Source organism: Chionomys nivalis, chromosome 11 (genome assembly GCF_950005125.1).
Source record: "Chionomys nivalis chromosome 11, mChiNiv1.1, whole genome shotgun sequence".
Taxonomy (NCBI): Eukaryota; Metazoa; Chordata; class Mammalia; order Rodentia; family Cricetidae; genus Chionomys; species Chionomys nivalis.
Genome location: NC_080096.1, coordinates 13,843,397 through 13,859,943, shown reverse-complemented (window position 1 = coordinate 13,859,943; position 16,547 = coordinate 13,843,397). Strand labels below are relative to the sequence as shown.

The window sequence follows — 16,547 nt, the reverse complement described above, 5'->3', positions numbered from 1 at the left end:
ACGTATGTGTGTATATGGATGGATGGATACATGCATGCATGTATGAGCACATGTGTATGAGGGTGCTCAAGAAGGTGTCGGGTCCCTTGGAACTACAGTTACAGGGGATTGTGAGCCATTGGTGTCCTTTATGACTGAACCACAAGCACTCCGGCCTGCTGAGCCATCTCTCCAGCCCCAGGGCTCGCCTCTGATTTCTACTAGAATTGATGGCAGAATTAGATGGCTCCCTGGATGCCAGTCCATTCCTATGGGTTGAGTGGCCTCCAGGATAACTCTACTAGGGGTGACTAGCTGCACTGGAGGGCACTTGGAAACATCTGGAGCAGATGTATGTGGCAACTGGGAGGATGCTCCTGATGTGTCTGGGTGAAGGCTGGCAGTGTGGCTAAGCAGCTCATGAGGTTCAGGAGTGCCCCTACATCAAAGATGAGTCAGAGCGAAAGGCAGTGAGAATCAAAAACTATCTTTTTGATAGTCTTGGGGAGGGAGCTACTGAGGTACCCATAGTATGCCCACCTCTTAGTCTTCAGTTCAAATTGAATGGACCAGAATGACACCCTTAACAAAATCCCCACCGCACTTTGGGCAGTAATGTTCTTTTATAAGCAAGCATACAGGAATTTAGTTGCCCTCAAAGCCCTGATTGGAAGCTATTGTCCCGCCCCCAGTGACGGCTGCAAGGTTTGCAGACAGAAGATTTGCTAAGGACCAGAAGCCCTTGGTCCTTACTCCTCCAGCTGCCTACTTCAACTCCAGTTCTCCCCCACGCCCCACCCCAGCCTGTGCCCAGGCCAGCTCTGTGCAGTTCAAGGTTAAGATGTAGTGACCTAAATACTAAAGCCTGTGAAGTCCATGCTGTGCCCGGGCCCTGTCACTCCCATTTGCTATGCCCCTCCCTGTGACCCTGCTATGGCTCCCAAGACCGTCTTGGAAGTTTACCTCAAATGCCACTTACCCTTGGCTTTTCTGGTTCGCCTCCTTGTTTATTAAGTTCCGGGATCAGTCATCGGTTCAGGGGCTCGGAGACAAGGTCAGAGAAGAATTACACCCTGCTTCCCTGTCTAGATTTGGACCAATTGAGAGACAGGTGAGTCAGCCGGGTAGCAATCAAATTAGTCCCGACTTCAAAAAGTCTTGACTGAAGCTAAATTGGAGGAGGTAGCTGTAAACTTCCTAATTCCACTTCCTTAGAATTAGATGACTAACCGGCCAGGCCAGAACACTGCTGAGCCACCAGAGTGTGAGAGAGCTCTCCAGCTAAGCTGGCCACGCAACCCCAACCTGAAGAGCCTTCTGCGGGTAGGCAACGCTGTGCCGCCAAGGAGAAAGAGGATGCGCTGGGCATTCCCAGAGTCCTCTGCCAAATGTGTTCATCATGGAAGGATCAGGAAGGAATAGGGGCATAGGTAGCGGGAACCCGAGAGGAGTTACACCAGTAGATGGTCAACGCATCAGAAGGAAACAACATGAGCAGGACATAGTGTTCCCACAGAAGAACACTCGCCCTCGGGTTGCAGATGCACCTGGCAAGCACAAAGCCCTGGGGTTGATTCCCAGCACCCTATAAAACTGGGCATGGTGGTGCACAGCTGTGATCCCAGGACTCAGGACAGGAGGATCAGAAGTTCAAAGCCATCCCTGTTGATATATTGAGTTCTAGGACAGTCTGGGAGGCATGAGACCTGGATTCAAAACAACCCAAACATACAAAATTTAAAAGTAAAAATCAAATGAAAACAATAACCATACATTCGTTGCTACAGCATGAATGCCTACTTCCAGTTTCCCTCTCTTCCCAACGTTTGAAAAAGTCTCCAGTGAAGTCACAGGGGCCAGTAACGTCTTAAAAATAAAAAACACTTGGCAATTTTCTTTTTATTTTCTTCTTATGCTAACACATTTTGGGGTCCCATTTCTGTATCTTTTGTAAGGTGTCCTTTCTCCTGTGGCTGCTGTTCATGAGCAAAGTGAGCTCCTGGCTATGGGAACTCTCTAGGGTTGCCATATGTCCTTCACCATTGCAGAGTGACTGTGGCCTTTGGGTTTGTGCCTGTGGGGCTTAACCAACAGGCCTCAAGCCTCAGCCTTGGTTCGTCATGGATACGGCTCTCTATCTGTGACCTTCAAAGCATAGTTAGATTTTGCTTTCAGTTCAATAAGTATCAACACCCCTTGATTTAAGGGAATTTAGTTTTTTTCAAAGTTGCACCATATGAAGTTATGTTGCGTTGCTATGGAAGCTTACGTAGCGTTTCCTATACTATGGCCACTTCCGGAGATTTCTTTGCCCATTTTATTTTTACTCTCCATTTTGGAAGCTTCTTAATGAAGGTCACAGTCCATCTCCTGTTAACCCAGATCTGAAAGAGCATGTCACCTCATCCAACTAATTTATTCTTTATCTTTATTATATATTCGTCTGTGTTGCCCTGAGTGTATGTATGTGCACCACCTCCATACAGTACCTGAAAGGACCAGAAGAGGGCATCAGATCTCCAGGGAACTGAAGTTACAGGCAGTGAAAGTCACCCAGGGTGGGTGCTGGGAACTGAACCCCGGTCCTCCGCATCTTAGCTGCTCAGCCCCATCACCCAACTAATTTAAGAAAACATTTTAACTTACAAACTGCAGAATTTCATCTCCACCTCTCCCTTACCTCTTACGACAGTCAGTTGAAAATGAGCAGGGTTGGGGGTCCTTGAGGAAAAATCCCTCCCTCATAATCAGCCCCACCTCCTGTGTTCTGCTGCCACTCACCCTAAGGGGAGATGCTGTAACCCCTTCTCCTTAAAGTTTGCTTCTCCTTAGGCCTGCCTTGTGAAAAGAGGAAGAGCACATCACCGCTGAGCTCAGTGGAGACACACCGAGTTCTGTTCTCAGTGCATCCATACCGAGTGGAAGAGCAGCTGTTGGGCAGCATTTAGTTCCAATTTGAGCAAGAATCCAGGAGCAGGTGACTATGTTGGGGCACGCAGACACCACCCGGTTCAGCACCACCCGGGAGACATCGACAGATAATGACTTGTTTCCAAAGGTTAAGAAAGCCCCACCTGCAGCACGATTAATAAAAACCCAGAGACAGAAATTAGGGTTCAACCTGAAAGTCAGAAAAGCAAAACAGCAGCCACTGGCCCCCACCTCTACCTCAGACGGAAATGGAAATCCTGCCTCCAGGAATCTCAAAATGAGACTGTGTCTGAGAGCTGTTTCCTCTCGTTTTATATTCTTCTCCAGGGCTGGAATTAAAGGCATGCACCACCCAGTTTCTATGGCAAACTAGTGTGGTTACTTGGATTAAAGGTGTGTGTCACCACTGCCTGGTCTGTAAGGCTGACCGGTGGGGCTGTTTTACTCTCTGATCTCCAGGCAAGCTTTATTTATTAAAATACAAACGAAATATCACTACACCCAGTTATACACTCACCAAAGTTTATTGAGAACACATGGGTATGAGAATGTACTAAACCTATGTGAGAAACTGACCAAACACAGGAAACCAACAGAGGGCACAACACCCTCTTCTGGACCCCATAAAAAGAAGAACACCTAATACTACAACAGCAATGGCTCTGCCATCCAGCTTCCCGGTGTGTGTGTGTGTGTGTGTGTGTGTGTGTGTGTGTGTGTGTGTGTGTGGTGTCAAAGAACCAATAGACAGAGAACCTCCAACCGTCTCAGGGACTTCAGCTCAGCCCAGACTGTGGGTACCCAATTCTTGATGTGACCTGATCCCAACTGCCATCTGTATGTTCGTCCATCTATCCCTATCCACCCAGACAGAGTTGCGCCTCCCCTCCGTGCTCCCATCCTGTTGATCAGGTTTGGTCAGACCCAGCAACTCGGGACCCCCAGGTCAACTCTGCCTAGTTCCCAGAAGTTCTCCACTTAGACGTGTTAATATTCATCATCTTCCAGCAGCGGCTCTCAGCCTCTGCCTCCAGTAAGGCCTCTTTCTGTAACGCATGTATGTGTATACATAACATATACGTAATACGCCTATTTCTAAACACATGTGTACACACATATTCAAATGTGTAACATGTACTGTGTGTTCTGAGTTAATATTAGTTACCAGGATTTAATAAAAAGGACCTGTGATTGCCAACAGTCATGCTTTCTAGGGACATCAGGACTACTTGATAAGCCACAGCCAATGAAACCAGCACATTCGATAAATTCAGACGTTATGGAAAGACACAGACGTGCCCATCTATGTTTCTAGAGGACCATGCTTGTGACAGTTACCCTAAAATTTAAAATTCTGTGTGAAAAGCGTAGCTACAAATTACATACTGGGTAAGAGGGAGGAAAGTGGAGGCAGCAGGACTTTGCTGAGACCCATTCAAGAACGACCATAGCACCTAGGAAGTCCTAACTTCATGTGTGTGCATGCTTACGCACATGTACACATGCACAGGCGCTTGCACACACATGCTAACCGTGCCATCACACGTAGAGGCCAGAGTTGATGTTGTGTGGTGTGGGATTCCCCTCTGTATGCTGTGAATACCAATGGTTAACTGTTTTGAGCCTATAGGAGAGCAGGGCAGAACAGAGCTAGGCGGGAAAAACTGAATGCTGGGAGAAAGAGGACATGGCCAGGGAGAAGCCTTGTGGCCCCACCAGAGATAGACGCAGGATGGAAACTTGCCAGTAAGTCACAGCCACGTGGTGATACACAGATTAATAGAAATGGGTTAAATTAAGATGCAAGAGTTAGCCAATAAGAAGCTAGAGCTAATGGGCCAAGCAGTGATTTAATTATACAGTTTCTGTGTGGTTTGGGGCTGAGCAGCCGGGAACAAACAAGAGGCCTGCACACTACAGTCGTGATGTTTCCTTCAATAGTTCTTCCAACTTAGTTTTTGAGACCGGGTCAATCTCTCGGTGAAGCTGGAGCTCACCAGTTCAGCTAGACTGGCTGGAATTCACCTGTCTCCCCATCGCTAGTGCTGGAGTTACAGACATGCGGCTCCATGTCTGCTTATAAGAAAGTGCTGGGGAACTAAACTCTGGTCCCTGTGCTTGCTCAGCAATCAGTTTGCCCTCTGAACCATCACCCAGCCCCATGCCTGGCTGTTTTTTATGTGTTTATTTAACTTTTGTCTTCCTTTAATCTGAATAAATATGTTCTGTGGTGCGATTTTCTTATAGGAAGAGTGGAATCTGAGCTGTATGGTTCCGGGTGGAGACTTTCTGAACTTCAGGAAGATCCTGAGGTTACCCCCTGGCAGGAGGCTTTTAGATAAAGAACAGGGGCAGGTCATTGTCCCCTCCCTTAAGAGTCAACCCAAATGGGCTTGTCAGTCACCAAGAGAGAAAACACTGCTCAGGAGACAACCTATGCTAGTGACTTTGGGTTCCAGATAAGAGAGCTTGCTGTTCTTGCAGGGAACCTGAGTTTGGTTTCCACACCAATCAATTCACAAACTCCTGTCATTCTGGCTCCGAGGTATCTGACACCCTCTTCTAGCCACTATAGGCACTGCAGCCTGTACATAGCCCCCCACAGACCTACTCATACATACACATATGCATATAATTAAAAATAAACTCCCTAAGGAGAAGAAAATAGCATGTAGGTCAGGACAGTGGTCTCTTTGACCATTGTCCACTCTCCAGAACAGTCTCTTCGGTCATCGTCCAATCTGAAATTACAGGTGGTCGTGAGCAATTCAACCAAATTTGGGTTCTCTAGAACAGCAAACTCTCTTAACTGTTGAGCCATCTCTCCAGCCCCCTCCTATACTGCCTTTGTTTCGGTAGCGGGGACTCCAAAGCCCAGGACTGTTACCTGTTAGGCAAGTGCTCTACCGCCGAGCTCCATCACTAGCCCAGCGTCTGCATCGCCTCCTGCTGGCACTTCTTCCCGTGCTTGCCATTTCTCTTCGGATAAAAGAATTCAGACTTGTAGGGTTTTGATTGGCAGGATGCTACCCGAGCCTTTCTTGGTATATTGACTCCTTGAGTGATATGTGGATTGGAACCTGGGGCTTGCAGAAAATGTCTCTGGGGTGGGGGGTGGGGGGGACTGGTTGAGTGTTTGGGTCCCAACACCCACATTGGATAGTCCACGACCACATATAACTCCAGATGGGCCCTGAGGGACAAGTCAACCAGCTTTCATACTCTGCCCATTGCAACGAGGATAGCGTCAGGTTGAGTCCACAGGACAAAACTGAAGACTTCTGAAGACTGGAGAAGGTCAGTCTTCTCTGTTTCCTCCAACGGAGAGGAAGAAGCAGGAGGCCCTTTCACACAGGTGACCATCTTCCAACCATAGAAGTCAGGTTAAACACAAGATGAATGCAGAGAAGGAACAGGAGAGAAAGGACAGAAATGGATACAGAATGTGCTCCATGATCCAAGCAGGCCTGAAGATTCCTGTACTTCCAGAATCTTCCCTGGCTGTAACTAGCAGGGAACTCCCCCCTGCTTCTACTTTCTGATGTGTCCCCAGCACAGAGTAGGCTCTCAGCTGAATTTACTGACTGAAGAGATGTTGATAAGGTTACCGTGCTGTGGCTGTGAATGGTTCATCTTCATCATCACCTTGACAGGATTTACGGTCGCCATGGAAACCCTTCTGGATACGGCTCAGAAGAAACTTCCGGAAAGCTCTAACTAGGAGGGAGACTCACCCTGAATGTGACCGTCACCATCTCAAGGTTTGGGATGAACAGGAAGGAGCTGAGCATCACCCTCATCTCTCTCTCTGCTTCCTGACTGAGGATGCCATGGGAGCAGCTGCTTCACGCTGTGCCCCATGCCTTCCTGCTGCGACGGACTGTGCACCCTCGAACTGCGAGCCAGAAGAGACCCTTCCCCCTTAAACTTCTTTAGTCAGATATTTTGTCATAGCAACCAGGAAAGTGACTAACACAGCCTCTTTGTTCAGAGAGCTCCATGGGGTCCTTAAGACTCTAGGAAACATCAGAAGCCTGCGGCAGACAGCACTCACAGCTCTGTAGGAAATCAGTAAAGTGTAGCCTTTGATTTGATGACGGTGATTGCATTGACTTTTGAGCTAAAAGAGGTGTGTGTATGTGTGCATGAGTGCATCTGTGTGTGTGTGCATCTCTCTCTCTCCCCACACTCGGTCAAGCAGCAACGGTGGTCCCATGAAAACACTGGACGCCCAGGCTGCCTGTGTGCCTTTCCCAGGTTGACTGAGTGCCTCCAGCTTCCCACAGCAGCTGCCTCCTCTGGACTCAGGAGAGGGGGCAAGAAAAAGGGATGAGAAAGAGGGACCCAATATGGATGGGTTCCCCTGAAGGACACAGCTGCCTATAAAAGGCCATTTTGTCTCATTTCCTTTTCAGCTGGCTTATAGCCCTGAAAGCTCAGTCTGATTATTTCCATTTTTATAGATGATGAAGCTGGGCTCAGAGAGATGACAAAACCAGCCAATGTCGTTCAAGCCCTAAGCAAAGGTGCCATCATTCAAGGCCTGGTTTTGCTGTAATTTCTGCCGCATTGTGCCAGGGGTGTGAGGCCCAAGCACCAACCCCGTCCAGAATGTCTAAACTCCTCTGAGTCCAGCCTTCACCAGCATGGCACTTCAGCGTGGCGCCTCCTCCAGGAAGGTAGCCTAGATTCCTTCACCATAGCTACAGACCTACAGGAACTTTCAGGGTCCCCCAACTTGTCTGGGCCAGGATTCAAAATGGACCCCAAAAGCAACTCTTTCAGAACCAGTGCCTTCTTCCCCTGCTCTGATCCTGCTGACGACCCTGCTTCCCGGCCAGGGACGAAAGCCATGTTGCCCTGTTGTTAGAAGGCAGCTCTTCTTATGACTCACGGTTTGAGGCCTCATGACCCAGGCCAGAAGCCAGGGGCTGCCAAGAGAGCCCTCATTAAAATCAAAAGGAAATGCCAAGGAAAAGGACCTCTCTGAGTAGATGGTGATTCACGGCTGCAGAGTGTCCCAGGCAGCTGGACTCACCTCTGGTCCCCATCACCTCTGCAACAGGGAACAGAGCTCCCAGCACCCAAGGGCCCAGGGTGGGGGTGGAGATAGTAAGTAGCAGGAAGTGCATGGGCAGGGCTAGGGGTGGGCTGAGGTCCTGTGTGCAGTATTATTTACAGGGCTTCCTTTCTGCTTTCAAAACCTGTCATCCCAAATCACACAGCCCAGGCAGCCCCCCTCGTCCTGACTCTGTGGAGAAGCTCCCCAGAGACTGGGGCCTCTGGCCCAGGGTGTGTGGATTCCTTGTCATGAGGCCCAACCAAGACCAGGGAGAAAAGACAGACTCCAGGCCCTAAACGAGTAGCTGAGGCTTGAAGTTGGGAGGAGGGGGCTTTAGTCACGTGCCCCAGCCACGTCCCCAGATGAAAGAAAAAATCGAGTATAGGAAGTTACTTTATAACTGTAGTAATATAAAGTCAGACTTAGATTGGGCTGTATTACACTCAGTCCTCTGACTTTATACTAAGTCGTGGCCTAAGAAGCACTGTGTTGGCCCTGGGTAAGTCCTTCAGAACCGCCTGGGTCCATATTGCAGCTCCTCATTTACTGAGGTGTATGGATCTGTTCCCTCCTCTGTAACAGGGGAACCATGGAAGCCTAAGCCCTTTGCTTTGGCCTTGTTTATGGGTGACTCACCTGGGGGCCCCGCACATGCTCAGTGAGGGCCAGTTCCCATGAAGGAGGTGAGGCAGATACCTCTGTCTCTGTAACACAGACAGGATTACTGATGCCCCAAGCAAGGGAAAAGACCTGCCCAAGGCCTTGTGGTCAGGGGCCCCAGAGTGTTGACTGGAAGCAATGATCAAGTTATCTCAGTCAGGGAAGGATGGGGAGGGGCTCTTCTGCCTTGGAAATGGGACAGACTTGGGGCTTGGCCCTGTGAGGGCTTCAGGGTCCCCTGCCACACTGGGTCTCATCACTGAGTTGGTTTAAAGAGAATGGGTGCGATATTAAGCTTGGGAAAACAGGGCACAACCACTGGGAGCAAGGATTGTAAATTTGAAACATTTGTCCAGGAGATGGGCAGGAGGAAAGATGGCCCCAAGACTGCCCCACCCCTGTTACACACCCCCTTGGAGGCAGAGTCTAGCTGGCCCCTCCCCTGGGAACTTAGCCAAAGTGTCAAAGCTGGAAGAATTATTGCATCACTGGGCACTCAAAGGTTAATGATGGGGGAGTGGGCAGGACCTGTGTATTTAACTAATTGGGAGGTGGCCTGAGATCAGAGGCCCTGCTCACTTCCTCCCACCACAGCAGGCTCCTGTGCCCCCTGCTTACCTCCCCCAGGATGAAACCGCCCCTTGCCCTGGCCTTCCTTTGCCTCCTGGGTAAGTGACCTTCATGACCTCCCCGCTGCATCCTGCCCCAGCTGGCAATAGGAAGCTCTCTGGATGCCTGAGCATAGCCCTGCACAGGGCATCATGGGTACCAAGTGCTAGAGGCCACCCGGTGACCCTGGGATGTGTGCTGCCTGAGCCAGCAGTGTCTGGGAGAGAAGGCAGGCAGGGGTGGGCTGAGGAGAACCCAGTGGGGAAGGGAGTGGGGGCCTTGGCATCCCTGCTTCGAATGGGCACCTCCCCACAGCTGAAGCAGAAGGGTCTGGAGGAATCTGGGGAGGTCCACAGAATCAGCTGGGAAACAGGCGCTGGGTATGTGAGGAGATCTTTGTGGGGAACAGAGTGCCGCTGGAGAGACAGGGCTGAGATCTGGGGAAATGAAGATTTTTCTGGGAAAGATTAAAGAAGTCCGTGGAGAGCTCTGACACAGCATGAGCGGGTGGAAAGGAGTGAGGAGCACCAGGTGAGTAGGAGACTGCAAAGACAGACAAGCGTGAGGACCTGAGTTCAAATCCCCAAGACCCACATAAAAGCTAGGCGTGTGGCACACATCTGTAACCCCAATGCTGGGGCACAGAGATAGGCAGATCTTCCTGGCTTGCTGTCTAGCCAGTCTAGCCAAATAGGCAAGGTTCCTTTTTTTTTTTTTTTTTTTTTTTTTTGAGATTCCATCTCAAAAAAGTAAGATGGGAGATAAAAAAAGATATCTGATGCCAACCAGGCTGTGGTGGTGCACGCCTTGAATCCCAGCACCCGGGGTGCAGAGGCAGGTGGATGATGCTCACTGGCCCTGAAGCACCGTGTGGTCCCTGCCTCCTCTTCTGTAGCATCCCTGGCTAGCGGGAACCTGGTCCAGTTTGGAGTGATGATCGAGAGGATGACGGGGAAGTCTGCGCTGCAGTACAATGACTACGGCTGCTACTGCGGTGTAGGTGGCTCCAACTGGCCAGTGGACCAGACTGATTGGTGAGCGGGAGGACCTTGGAGGACGGAGAGGAGGTGGGGAAGCAGCCTGGGAGGAAGGAGGTCCTGGGGGCACTTTCATCCCCTCTGAGTCCTGGGGATGTCCCAGCCACTTCTGCTTCCAGCCCAGTCCAGCCCAGTCCCTCCAGGTTAACTCTGACCCCACAGGTGCTGCCACGCCCATGACTGTTGCTATGGACGCGTGGAGAAGCTGGGCTGTGAGCCCAAGCTGGAAAAGTACCTCTTCGCTATTGGTCGAGACACCATCTTCTGTGGTAGGTGGCCAAGCCTGGAATGAGCCAGGCACTGGGTAGGCAGGAGTCCCTCCAGCTGGTGACCTTGGTGCTTGTCACAGGGCCAGATCCAGTAGGCTTCTCACCATCACGTAAGGGTGACAACGCTTGTCCAGCTGTTCCGATTCTTACTAGGCATCTGGGCCCCACAGCCCTGTGACCCACCAATGCAGCCCTTGCCCTGCCTCAGTCTCTAGGGACTGAGCATAAGGGACTGAACTGAGCCATACCTGGAGCTGGATTCACACAACCCTCCCCTAGGAGGGGCCAGGAGGGGCCCTGACTGAACAGCAGGCCTATTCTTACAAGTTGTTTGCACCCAGCGGGGCTGCTGAGCTGGGCCCACCTCCTCCGCTTTGCCAAGTTCAGTGCCCATTTGGCACTATTAGCTTTCCTCTGGGCCTCAGCTGGGGAAATAGCCAAAAGCAAGGCTGCCCGCAGGGCACTCAAATCAGAGAATTCAACTTTCCTCCCAGTGTGAAGTCAGGAACCCTGAAGGAGAGTAGGGCCTGGTGGGTGTGGGATGCAGGGAAGGACGCACACAGTCCGAGGCACTGGCTCAGCACAGAACTCAGGGGTCCGTGCCGAAGTGTTAGCCAACATCACTGAGGCAGAGTTGGCTCGAGGTGTCTCACACCTGTAGGGGATCCCTCAGCAGGGCAGCTGCATCAGGTCCTCGGCACTGAGGGTTCAGACAGGGGTGGGACAGGCCCCAGTTGGTATGGCACTGAGGATGTTAGGGGAGGAGTCAGGTGGATGGGACATAGCCCACCATGGTACTTTGACCAAGGGAATGAGCCCTGGAAAGCCTGTGTGACTTCTTGCCTATTACGCCGAGATAGACACGCCCATCTCCCCAGCTGTCCACTGTCAAGACTTCAAGGGTATCCTTGGTCCTGCTGAACTAGCAGGTGTGGGCAGAATCATGAAGGGAAATGTTCATCTCTGAGGGGGAAGTGAGGCACCAGACCCTTCCAGACAGGGAGGTGGATTCCTAGGGACTGAAGAGCAGAAAGAGACAATCACAAAGGACTGAAGTAAGGCTTCTAGACAACTGGCACCGGCCATGATGATGCCTGCTGGCTCTGATGCCCAGGCTAGGTGCAGGTTCTGTCTATTCTAATAGAGACAGGCTGAAGCCTTGAGAAGGAGGCCCCTGCATTCGTCTAATAACCTCCAGCCTGGATACTGGCCATCCCTAACGACACCATCACATGGGGAGTGTTGCTAAAGCCCTGGTAGGAGGAAGGTGAGAGGTTGTGAAACAAGCATCCTGTCGAGGCAGGAGAGGGCTAAGATCATGTGAGCGGGTTTGGAGAGGAAGGGAAAACCCAGGGTGGTAAGCCAGCCCCCACCCATCCCCTTGAGCATGGGCTTCCACAGGAAGTGGGAAGGCGGCTGAGGATGGGGCTGGGAACCTGGACCACAGAGCATACAGGAGTCACTCTCATGCAGAGGCTGAGAGCCGGAGCCCCCAGCCTCCACCCCAGACTCTGGCTTGTTTCCATTCCCCTCCAGCTGGTAGAACGACTTGCCAGCGGCAGACCTGCGAATGTGACAAACGGGCCGCGCTCTGCTTCCGCCACAACCTGGGCACGTATAACCGCAAGTATGCCCACTACCCCAACAAGCTGTGCACTGGGCCCACCCCACCCTGCTGAGGTCCCAGGCCTACAGAAGCTTGGAGCCCAAATCCCTCTCCTGCACACCCATCCCTCCCTTCAGAGCCCAAAGGCCCTGGCCTCTGGGCCACACCTGTTCCCCAGGATCAGCTAAAGGAGCCACAGGACCATCCAGCCCTTCAGCGCTCACAAGACCCGCTAAGTCTCCCCTGATACCTCGGTTCCCTCTTCTGAATGAGAGAATTCTATTTCCCTGCAAGTCTAATATTCTTCCATTGTCTTCCTGGAATTTGGACGCTCATTTCCTTTTCATTCATTCATCCATCCATCCACCCACCCACCCACCCATCCACCCACCCACCCACCCATCCACCCATCCACCCACCCATCTATCCATCCACCCATCCATCCACTCATCCATCTACCCACACATCCATCCTTCCATCCACCCATCCATCCACCCATCCATCCATCCACCCATTCATCCACCCATCCATCCATCCACCCATCTATCCACCCATCCATCCACCCATCCATCCACCCATCCATCCACCCATCCATCCATCCACCCACACATCCATCCATCCATCCATCTACCCACACACCCATCCATCCATCCACCCATCTACCCACCCACCCATCCATCCATCCACCCATCCATCCACCCATCCATCCATCCACCCATCCATCCACCCATCCACCCATCCATCCACCCATCCATCCATCCACCCATCCATCCACCCATCCACCCATCCATCCACCCATCCACCCATCTACCCACCCACCCACCCATCCATCCACCCATCCATCCATCCACCCATCCATCCACCCATCCATCCATCCATCCACCCATCCATCCACCCATCCACCCATCCACCCATCCATCCATCCACCCACCCACCCACCCATCCATCCATCCATCCACCCATCCATCCATCCATCCATCCATCCAGTCATATGTTGAGCACCTATCCTTGGCCAGAGCAATACCATATGGTGGGGACAGATGTGACGCAGTGGCTCCTGCCTGCAGATCCAGCAGTAAATCCTTTGTTTTCTACAACAGTAAGTTCCCATGCTTCCTCGCTTCTCAGTCCATAGCCTGAAACTCACTATGTGAATCGGTCTGACCCTGCAATCACAGAGACCCACCTGCCTCTGCCTCTGGGCTGAGGGTTGGGGTGAAAGGTGTGTGTCACCTCACCTGGGCTTTGCATCTTTTTTTGTTTTTTTCAACAATCTTATCCAAGACATGTCATGTTCCTCTGCAAGGAACATCTCTGTCCAAATGACTTACTATGAGAAGCATTAAAAAAAAAAAAACCCAGCCTAAGAATACTGTCCCCATTGTCACTAGTCCTCAAAAGGCCTCCACCAACATGGACTGATGTGAAAGTAGCCCTAGATCCATCTTGTCCAACCCTCACTTTAAAAAAAAAAAAAAGAAAAAAAAAATGAGACAAGGGCTCATGTAGCCAACAATAACCATAAACCTCTGATCTTCCTGCCTCCATTTCCTAACTTCTAGGATTCCATACATGAACTACCATAGCTGGTTTTCCACGGTACTGGGAATAAAACCCTGGGCTTCATGCGTAGTAAGCAAATGCTCTATCAACTGAGCCACATCTCTAGTCCGATCCCTTTCTTGATAGACGGGTATCTGAGGGTCAGAGAAGGCACACCCTGCCCAGGGGTTGCCCTCACTCCAGGTCCTTCCCTGCTTCAAGGAGTTGGCACCAGCTACTTCATTGCCACATTCTAGTGTGGCTGTATTAATCGAACCTAACAGATGCTGGGCCTAGAAGGGCAGGCAGGTCAGCTGTGAACACACACAGCTGGCTCAGGCGCCTGTAAAGAGAACGGAGTTCACGCTGCTGGGCCCACTAAAGGATTCCCAGCGGCAGAGGCCTGCAGCTCCTGCAGAAGCAAGGTGCTCAGGCAGATTTCACTGGCAACTCCAGCTGTAATACCTCCACCATCTGCAATCAGCGGGCAGCCAGCGAAGGTTCGAGAAGAACCTGCCCCATGGCACAGAGCAGCGTAACCATTGCACGGGGCGAGTCTCTCAGAGGACACTCGATACATATCCACTCCCTTTGTCCTTTTCATGGTACAACAAGATCTCTACGAGCATGAAATCAAACGGATGCGTCATCAGGAACTCTGAAAGGTGAAGCATCTCATCGCTTGGAAAGAAAGAGGTGGGCGGTTGGGTGCGTCCGCTGTAGCTGATTCAAACCCACTGGGCAACAAGGCCTTAAATCAAAACCCACTTGTGAGGGACGCCAGCCCGACCCCTTTTTGGCAGAAAGTGTGGTCCCACGGCGCCCTCTGGTGTCCACCTTTTTACATGGTTAGGCAGAATATCGGCTCTGGCTTACATGCCCGGGGTTTCCTAACCTTGATCAGGTGGGCAAAGTGCACTCTGGGCTAGTGACACTTTCGACAGGAAATATGTCAGGAGATCAACAAAGGCGGCCTCACCACTGTCATAGGATGGCGACAGACCTGATGAAACGGGAAAGTCCAGCCATGGAGGTTGCAGTGCGCCATTCCGGTGAGAAGGCCAGAAGAAAAGCCTGAGCTAATGGGCCAATCAGTTTATAACTAATATAGGCTTCTGTGTGATTCTTTGGGACCTCACAACTGTGGGAACCGGGCAGGACAGAAACCCCAACAAGCAGGCCCTCATGTTACAATTCCCCTCAGTATGCTGTGATTACCATTAATGAATAAAGAAAACTGGCTTGGCCTGATAGGGTAGAACAGAACTAGGTAGGGAAAACCAAACTGAATGCTGGGAGAAGGAAGGCAGAGTCAGGGAGGAAGCAATGGAGCCGCCATCGGAGACAGACACGCTGGAACCTTGCCAGTAGGCCACGAGCCTCATGGTAAAATATAAAATAATAGAGGTGGGCTAATTCTAGATATAAGAGCTAGCTAGCAATTGGCCAAGCCGTGAATTAATTAATACAATTTCTGTGTGGTTATTTTGGGAGTCTGGGCGGCTGGGAACACACTAGCAGCCTCATTCTACACTGTGCCGTTGTATGTTGAAAGTATGGTGATCTGCTTTTTGATTTTGATTTTACAGGGGATTACAGTTAAGAGATTGCCTTGAGTGTCAGAAGGGATTTTGAACTTTGGATTTTAGACATTGTTGAGACTGTGATAGACTATGACTTTTGAAATTGGACTGAATGCATTTTGAATCATGATATTGTTAAAAGCTTTTAGGTGCCAGTGAGTGGAATGGCTCCCAAAGGGAGTGGCACTAGGAAAGGGTATGGCCTTGTTGGAGTAGCAGTCTTGCTGGAGAAAGTGTTGGGCTCTGAGGTCTTCTTTACTCAAGCTACACTCAGTGAGACAGACCACTTCCTGTTGACTGCAAGATACAGAACTCTCAGCTCCCTCTCCAGCAACATGTCTGCCTGCATGCCACCATGTCCCATGATGATAATGGACTAAACCTCTGAACTTTAAGCGAGCCACCACAATTAAATGTTTTCCTTTGTAAGAGTTGCTGTGGTCATGGTGTCTCTTCACAGCAATAGAAACCCTAATGAAGACACTTAGCTACATCCCTGATCAGCCTCCCTCCCTCCACATCTGGGCTTCTTTGGAATCCCACCTTAAGGTCGTGTCTTGTTTTATGGTTATCAGTCCCTCAGGTTTTTTTTTTTTTTTTCTTCAACTGAGACCGCTAATGTGATTAAAGTCTGTTTGCCTGAGGAAGTTTCCGTGTCTCGTCTTTTTGTTCAGATTCCCGTAACAGTGTGTGCACAGATGTGTACCTGGGTAGGAGCAGGGTGGAGGGTGGATAGATGGATGGGTCTATCACCGATGGATAGAAAGCTCCAGGACAGATGAAGGGATGGATGGATACATGGGAAAATGAAACAAGGAGCTACATGGCTGCTTTGGGTGTGGGGGGTGTATGTGGATATCTCATAGCTTTTCTCTCCAATTTTGATGTGAGCATATGGATTGATTTTGCTTTTATTCCTACCGTGGCCTCTAACACAAAGTGTCGCATTAAATAACCTGCTGAATAAGTGATTATAAGTCACAAATGGAATTCCTGAGTTAAAGAGACTAATTATGACATCATGACATTCATCTGCTGCTTTGTGACCCTTTGCAGTTGGGGCCAGAAGGCTCGATACTTCATTAAAGCATATTCTTTCTGCCCAAGATGCTGTAGAGAGAAGGTAGCTATGGTCAAGTGGCAGACAGACCCCATTCTCCACCGTCTTCATCCTACCTGCTGATACCCTCTTTGATTTCTACCGTGTCACTTCTTGGTTCCCCACAAATCCTCAGCACTTCTCTATGGTCCACGAGCCCCTGGCATTGA

General features: G+C 50.6%; 1 protein-coding gene across 1 annotated transcript; it reads left to right on the top strand.

Annotated features, from left to right (window-relative positions):
• The first annotated feature begins 9,260 nt into the window (after positions 1–9,260).
• Positions 9,261–12,226, top strand: Pla2g2e (phospholipase A2 group IIE). The gene is made up of 4 exons (XM_057785492.1): positions 9,261–9,300; positions 10,137–10,275; positions 10,441–10,547; positions 12,084–12,226. Exons 1-4 carry the CDS (start codon positions 9,261–9,263, stop codon positions 12,224–12,226), a joined length of 429 nt encoding a protein of 142 aa, XP_057641475.1.
• Positions 12,227–16,547: the final 4,321 nt, after the last annotated feature.